We start from the raw sequence: 8,536 nt of genomic DNA, 5'->3' as shown, positions 1-8,536 counted from the left end.
TGAATAACAAATGATCAATGATATTAAAAATTATGACCGATAGAACAAATTCTCAATAATAAAATTCCATTTAAAAGGCTGATCCCCTACCTGGAGTGCAGGAAGGTATTTGGGGAGCTCCTGTTTCAGCTCGATGGGGGAGGATGCTGGTGAATCAGGAATGTATTCCCCTTCTGTCATGGCATTGGAATGAGGGGATCCCTCCCCCACCTCCTCCTCCTCCACCTCGCTCCCCGCTGAATCGCGGTCAAACCTCGACTCTGGAACTTCAAAAGTCAGAATCAGTCGTGGAAAGAGGAGATGGGTGGAGTAATTGAGCTCAGCTCAAATTGGGATTGGGTGTAATTCTATTAATTGGGTATAATTCTATTGATTTGGTATAAGTATAATTCTATTAAATGGGTATAATTCTATTGATTTGGTATAATTCTATTGATTGGGTATGGATAAAATTCTATTTATTTGGTATAATTCTATTAATTAGATATGGGTCAAATTCTATTAATTTGGCATGGGTAAAATTCTATTAATTTGGTATAATTCTATTAATTTGGCATAATTCTATAAATTGTATTGGATATAATTCTATTAATTGGGTATCAGTAAAATTCTATTGACTGGATGTAATTCTATCACTGGGTATTGGGTGTAATTCCATTAATTGGATATAATTCTGTTAATGATTGCTGCCAGATCATTAAACAGAGGTGTTTTTAAAAAAAAAAAGGCTCCTCCATGAACCTGGAATTTGCTTGAGGAAAATAAAAGTGGTGACACTGCATGGAAGAGAATCATAGAGCAGCTAAATTTCTCCTCAAGGTTTTCAGTCATAGATTTACAACTTACACTGTTAATGGAGCAGGTCATAAAAATAAATGTTTACACCATAATGAAAGAGAAAATTGACCCAGGATGTCTCATTCTGATTGCAAAGCTTATTTGGTGAGAGGACAAAACCCACAATGAAAAAGGAGGAAATATCAGTTTGTTAGACTGATTCCTTCTAAATACACAGCTTGGAGCAGATTTCATGGAATTTCTGTGTTTAACATGAAAATAGCATTTAAATTTTTGAAATATTTCTAGAAATAGATTAATTTAGCTGCAAAAACTCAGCCAAACAGCTCTATAAAACAGGCAGGATTTGCATTGTACCAACTGGGATGTGGTTTCCATTCTCCCGTTCCTCCTCTTCACTCATTTCCTCTTCGCTCACCTCCTCTGCAAAACACAAGGAAGTTTTATTAAAAACTAAAAAAAAACAAAGTTGAAAACTAAAATTAAAGAAGTTTTAATAAAATCCACATTTCTGCAGCTCCTTGGGAGGTAAAACCCTGCTGGAATCCTTTCCCATCTCACCAAGATTTCTGCACTCTCAGTGACCAATTTTAATTCTTACCAATTATCTGGGAATTGGGATGTGGTCAGGTAAATAAATGATGAATATTGGCTTATTAACTCTAATTAATTTTAAAGGAAAGTACCAGAAATCAGAGCTGCTTTTGTGCCTTTTCTTTACTAATTCATGACCAGAATGGCTGCACCCAGATTTCTTTACTGAACCTTTTGTTATTATGTTCATTCACTTAAAAAAAAAAATCTCAAATTTGCAACTGAAAATAAATCAAAATGGAATTTTGGATTTCCCCAAAGAGTGCCAAACTCCGTCCTGCAGAATATTTGCTGTGTTACAAAACCACTGGAATTGCTGACAAATTAGGAGACAAAAATGGCTTTTCTGCTCCTGATTTGGCTTCTTCAGTGAAGAATTGGCATTACCTCTACACAAAAGGATAGAAATTACTTTACTTGGGGTTTTTCTTTTTATTTATCTTGACCTGTGAGGTCTCAGCCTAGCCTAGACTAAGAAAAAAGGAAAAATGTTCAAATAAAACACCCCAGGATGAGAAATAAAGAAAACCACAGCTGCTCTGGGATCCTCACCTGCTGATTGCTCAGACACCTCCTCRGAATTGCTTCCTGTCTCCTCCTCCTCCTCCTCTTCCTCTCCTTCCTCCTCAGAGCCTTCACTGCTGGATTCTTCCTCCTCCTCTTCTGAGCCTGATCCAGATTCTGTGCAGGAATAATCACACAGAGAACTAAGCACTCAATTCCTCAGCAGAAAAATGAATTCCATCTCTGCAATTAATCAATTAATCACAGCTCCTCAATTGCATTTAATCACCTGAGGAAGACTCTGCTGAGCTGGTTTTTCTCTCGCTGTCACTGATGTCTTGYAAGTCAGAAAGAGGATCCCTCTCTTCTGGTTTTTCTTCTTTCACTGCTGAAATTATAAAAATTAAAAACAAGAGTGCTAATTCAGTATCATTTCTAAGATTCTGAATTCCCAGGTAACTGCTTCACTTTCTGCTGGCATTAAATCAGTAATGGAAATTCAGAGCACTAAAAAAAAAAAAATAATTTCACACTCTGCTCAATGACAAACAGCTTTTCTGAATTGCAGCAGTGCAGGATAAAAAATATGGAATATTGACCTGTTTTTTAAACATGATGTGTTCCTAAGGTATTCTGAGATTAATTAAAACAGGGGGAAAAAAGGGGAAAAAATAACACGGTGACAAGAATGACCAGGACAGGGTCCCTACACACTGCTACTGCCAGTGCTCACTCTCTGATCACCATGAAAAATCACTGCTGGTGGMTTTGGCAGGAATTTCCACCTGGAATTCTGGCTGATTCCATCCTGCTWTGAGGGCCTACATCAATTTTCACTCATTAACAAGGCAGACACAGCTTTCCTCTGTCAAACAAAGGCATTTTTATGGCACTTGTGCAAGTTCTCTGCCTCCAGAACTTTCAGATGGGACCATTTTCTGGCTTGGRAAACAAAATTCACCATCTAAGCAGAACACTGGCCAAGAATTCAATTTCTTCTGCAAGATGACAGTGATGCTTACAGTGATCTCTTTAAGGCCACAGTTTAAAATAGTTCAGCTCCTAACCCCAAATCCAACCAATCCCTTTTTTAACTYGCAAGGGAATTGAAAACTGCAGGATTGATTTTAAAAATTCAGTCAGCTGCTTCTTTCACCACTGAATGGGGTAACTCATMTGGAAACTTTTCCAATTCCTACTCCTACCCCTAAATCCATTTGTATGACCACAAAACCGGCGTCGCTTTAGGGAAAAATCCAAACGCAGATATTGGTGAAGATCCCAGAGTTACACCAGGATGGCTGAGGTGGAAAATCCTTAGAACTGAGTACCTGGGATGTTTGGTTAAGACTAAAAATGCAACTCTACCCCAGCCCAGCTGCTGCTGCCCCCAAAGACAGTGTAGAGTGGCAGGTGCTACCTGGTTTCCTGCTCTCTCCTTGCTCAAGCTTGTCTCTCTGCTGGCGCAAAGGGCTGCGACTCCAGGGTCTCATTTTTACTTTGTCTCCATATTCTTCCCTCACTGTTCTATGGTGTGCAGAAACTAGGGAAAACAAAACCACAAGAAATTGTTACAGCTGCCTAATTTCGAGTTGTGCTGTCTGCCACAGCCACCTGATTCAAAAGTTTTTTGTTATTTTTTTTTTACAAGGTGACAGGGAAGAGTGGGAAAGGAACCTGCCAGTATCTGGGAGAAGGAAGGAATTTAATTAATCTAAAAGAAAAGAATTCAATTAATTCTACTTTTAGAATTTAATCTAAAATAGAAGATGGATTTGTACTGCTTAGAGAAAGCTGCTGCCACATTGGGGAAGCAGAAGCAAGCTGCCCTGTATGGTATACAGCAAACACCCCGATTCTAAAGCATTAATGCCAGAGAAAGAAGTGGAAGATCAGTCAAAGAATAAAACCAGCTGAGGTTTAGAAGGAGCTGACAGAACATTCAATTAAAATTCAAAACCAATTAAATGAAAGGCTACACAGATTGAGCACTATCAGCATAAAGCCAAGCGCAAAAAGGAGCTGTTTGGTATGAGCTGAGCAAGAAAGGAAAGCAAAAAAAAAATGGTTTGTTCTGCTATTCTGGAACAATCTTTGTCACCAGATCACAGGAACGGGCTCTGATTTTTTACCTCTGAAAGCTGGGACAGAGATCCTTTAACCAGCAATGATCTGAGCTTACATTTCAAGTACCCAGCACTGTGCAAAGAGCTCACGTGCAGAATTTAAACTGTTCAGGCACCAGATTGTCCCACCTGACTCCCCCCACAGCATTTCCAYGGCTGAATACTCACACAACCTCTTCTCCCTTTGCAATTTATTCCCYCAAATCCACAAAATGTTGAATGCAGAGGTTTCAACCTCTATCAAACTGGGTAAGACTCAGCCAGAGAGTTGAGAACCTCTGGGATTGTGCTGGGTGCACTCRGTGTCACCCACAGAAATGTTGTTTTTGTAGGAAACCAGGCTGACAGGGAGAGGCAAAGCCTCAATCAACCTGCCAGGATATTTCAGGCCCATAACATCATCACATTGTTTCATCTCCCCATGCAGAACTCAGATTTCCTCTTCCCTCCCACATCAAAGGCCTCCCCATTTCAATTTTTTTTTAAACTCTTGCACTGCACTAAATAAAAYAATTTTTTATCCCTCCATTCCATCATGGATAGAAAAGAGATAGAGAGGGTGAGGAATATTTAGGCAGAGAGAGTCACCTTCTCTCCTGGCTTCCCTCTCCTTCCTCCTCTCCTCAGCTCTCCTTTCTCTCTCCTTTTGTTCCCGTTGTTCCTTCTGCTGCTCCCGGATTTTTCTTTCCCTTTCTCTCTCGAGTTGCTCCAGACGATCCCTGGAAAATAATTTGGTTTTGTTACAAATTCAGCTCCTGAAAGGAAGGAAATCTGGTTTGCTGCAACAAACCACTCACCTCAACTTCCTTCTCAACACCCCCCATTGTGCATCAGTCAMAAGCAGATCCTCTAAAAATCCTTTAAAAAATGAATTTCAAAAGATCCAGACCAGGAGTTCTCCACCCTTRTGAGGAGTCAAGCAGAAATTAAGCCAGTTCAGTTAATTAAATCTTTAATTATGTGCAAATCTGGTTTGCTTTTTTTTTTAGGGTGGAAAAATCCTCTAAGACCATCCAATCTTTTCATTTTAGTGAACCACAGGCAGTGATTTCACCTGGTAATGAACTCAGAAATAATTGAAATTCCATTAGACAACACATTCCCAGGAACAAATTTTCACTGTGGATTTTTTTTTTTTCCTTTGGGTCATTTCAGAACAACAAATGCTCCGAGATAGATCAGAGGAGGAGCTGTACCTCTCCCTCCTGGAATGCTCCCTTGCCATCTCTCTCCGTTTCTGTCTCTCCCATTCACGCCGGGCTTTATCCTGCTCTTCTCTATGTCTCTTCCTACGCTCATGCTCCCGTTCTTTCTCTTTCACTCTGGCATGTTTCCCTTRAACAAACAGAAATTGGTTTCTGAGTGTTACCAGTCAGAGAATTCAACGCTCCCATTCTCCCCAAACCAAAACTAAAAARGGTAAAACTGATGGGAATCTATTGCTGTGAGCTTTGGTGTTTTCTTAAAGGGAAAATCCTGTTCTGAAAAGGGGGAAAAGCTGAAAATCTGTAAGGTCTTGCACAAACAGCAGAAAACAGCTCTTRGGAACAGGAGGACAATGGGAATGTCTCTAGGAAGAATTTAGAAAACAGATCTTGGGAACAGGACAAAGGGAATGGCTCTAGAAGGGATTCAGAAAATAGGTTTTGGGAACAGGAAGATAATGGGAATGTCTCTAGAAAGGATTTAAAAAACAGCTCTTGGGAACAGGAGGATAATGGGAATGGCTCTAGAAAGGATTCAGAAAACAGATGTTGGGAACAGGACAATGGGAATATCTCTGGAAAGGATTTTTAAAAACAGCTCTTGGGAACAGGAGGATAATGGGAATATCTCTGGAAAGGATTTTAAAAAACAGCTGTTGGGAACAGGAAGATAATGGGAATATCTCTAGAAGGGATTTAAAAAACAGCTCTTGGCAACAGGAAGACAATGGGAATGTTTCCAGAAAGGATTCAGAAAACAGCTCTCAGCAACAGGACAATGGGAATGTCTCTAGAAAGGATTTAAAAAACAGCTCTTGGGAACAGAAGGATAATGGGAATGTCTCTGGAAATGATTTAGAAAACAGCTCTAATGTCTCTAGAAAGGATTTAGAAAAAAGCTCTCAGCAACAGGAGGACAATGGGAATGTCTCTAGAAAGGATATTTTGTTCCAAAGATCAGAGGCCTCTCACTCAGTGAAGCCACAAAAAAGCTTAGGAAGCTTCAAGGAGTAAAAGTGACCTCAGTGTGGCTTCAAGGACTGAGTAAAAGTGACCTCAGTGTGGCTTCAAGGAGTAAAAGTGATCTCAGTGTCCCTGTCCCAAAGTGATTTCTGTCCTCACAACCCCATTTATAGCCCTGGCATTGCCATAAGGGCACTAAACACAGCCAAAGAAACAACAAGAGTTTAAATCCCTTTGTCTGATCCACCTGACAGGTTTTCTTTAATCTGAATTATTATTTACTCCACTCCATTTGGGCAGCTCCCAGATACCAGAAAGTTTCCAAGTGTAGCAAGAAGCACCTTCTGCAGAATGGCTTCGGTGCCTGCGTTTCTCTTTCCTCTTCTCATCTTTCCTATGATGGGTTTTTTCTTTCCGGGACATTTGCTGGGGTGGTTTGATAGCCAAGGAATCATCTTCTTCTCCCCTAAAAGGCAAGACAGAAAAAAAATTAAGGAGGTGACAGGAGCTGCCAAACAGACCAGGAGTTATTTCCTTTTTTTTTAAAAAAGATTCCTATTTTATTGTTTTATATTGAATTTCCAAAACTGGAACACAACACATTGTTAAATCTTAACCTCATTCCCTCTTTTTTTAAAGATTCCCATTTTATTATTTGGTACAAAATTTCCAAAACTGGAACACAACACACAGTTAAATCTTAACCTCATTTCCTCTTTTTTAAAATATTCCCATTCTATTATTTTATATAGGATTTCCAAACCTAGAACACAACACACTGTTAAATCTTAACCTTATTTCCTCTTTTGTAAAATATTCCCATTTTATTATTTTATATAGGATTTCCAAAACCGAAACACGTTAAATTTTAACATTATTTCCTCTTTTGCAAAATATTCCCATTTTATTATTTTACATAGGATTTCCAAAACTGAAACATGTCAAATCCTAACCCTATTTCCTCTTTTTTAAAATATTCCCATTTTCTTGTTTTATATTGAACTTCCAACTGAAACACAAATCTTAACCAAAAAGTTCAATCAAAAAATTTCCCTGGTGTGTTCTCTACACAGGATCTGCCACATGTACACACTAAAAAACATCAATTTTTCCCTTCAGGTATTTAAAACCTTCTTTTCAGGATTTCTAAAGGTTGGTTTTTGTAACTTTTTAAAAAATTTCCTCATTTTTACCTGTCTTCCATGGAGTCTTCCCTCCTGTAAGGTGAGTTTCTGATGGTTATTTCCATGCGATGGTCTCTCAGCTCCCCCTCTTCAAGAGAATCCCGCTTGGAATCCCTGTCATCTGACTGAGGGAAGCACAGAGAGGGGAAAATTCAATTTATTTTTATGTCTCAAAATGAAAAAAAAAAAAAAATTAACTATTTTTTTAAAAAAATTACTAAAGTCTTCCATTGCTGGCTCAAAAATCCAGATTTAACTGGTCACCACAGAAAATCCACTAATTTATGATTACAATTATAGCTGAACTGCTTTAAATCAACATAATTAAACAAAATTAAACACTGATTAAGGAGRATTGCATAAATTACTATGTGGGTGCTCTTTCCTGAATTAATTATTTTGTAGATAGCTGTCAAAAACCAAACAATAACATAAAAGTGATTCCAAAWCAATGATTTTAAACCTATTCTTCTCTAAAATCTTTCAAGTTTACTCCTTGAACTCCCAGTTAATTAGAATTATTAATACATTAATTAATTTATCTTTTCTGACTAATAATTATAAAATGCATAATACACAATGCAAGGTCACTAAAATCTTCAGCAAGCATCATATTTTTGTTTAACTTTGGAAATCAGAGATCACCCACAGAGAAATTCAGCTGAAAGCCTTGTTCTCACCAGAAAATCAGAATTCAGGCACTGCACCTCATTAAAATRGATTTTTTCATTAATAAAGATATTTAATGTTTCCATTAAAATGAATCCCAAAGAGCAACTCACATTTTTCATCCGTTTTATCTCTGCCTTCTCCTCTTGCTCCTTCCTTCGTTTCTTCTCCTGGAGAATTTCATCTAAAGTCTTCACCTTCCAAGAATCCTTTTCATCACCCATTGGAGTTAAAAAAAAAAACCTCTGAAAGAGAAGGAGATGTTCACAAACCCCCAAAAACCACATAAAAATCTATTTTACACTGATTTTTTTGAGTGAAAACACTTAACATTCCATTTTTGAGTAAAGTCAGGCTGGAATTGATTTAGGGAAACCAGAAATGTTTGTTTTAAAACCAAAAGAAGGAATAAAGACTCTGCTATAAACACAGAAAATACAGTTTATAGCTAAGATTTGGTGCCACACGTTCAAGAATGATCTGGGACCTCAAG

At 38.1% G+C, this 8,536-nt stretch overlaps 1 protein-coding gene across 1 annotated transcript; it reads right to left on the bottom strand.

Annotated features, from left to right (window-relative positions):
• Positions 1–90: 90 nt before the first annotated feature.
• On the bottom strand, positions 91–8,278 carry LOC130585833 (cyclin-dependent kinase 11B-like; the record flags this gene model as incomplete). Its single annotated transcript, XM_057386481.1, has 10 exons — positions 8,157–8,278; positions 7,384–7,499; positions 6,532–6,656; positions 5,219–5,357; positions 4,611–4,741; positions 3,317–3,439; positions 2,186–2,284; positions 1,945–2,073; positions 1,156–1,221; positions 91–266 (listed from the first exon to the last, which is right to left on the bottom strand). Coding segments are annotated over exons 1-10 (1,215 nt in total), but the record flags the coding sequence as incomplete, so codon positions are not given.
• Positions 8,279–8,536: the final 258 nt, after the last annotated feature.

The sequence above is a fragment of the Malurus melanocephalus genome, unplaced genomic scaffold (genome assembly GCF_030028575.1).
Source record: "Malurus melanocephalus ecotype Western Australia unplaced genomic scaffold, MMel_1.1 scaffold_972, whole genome shotgun sequence".
Lineage (NCBI taxonomy): Eukaryota > Metazoa > Chordata > Aves > Passeriformes > Maluridae > Malurus > Malurus melanocephalus.
This window is presented reverse-complemented; position numbering and strand designations above follow the sequence as displayed.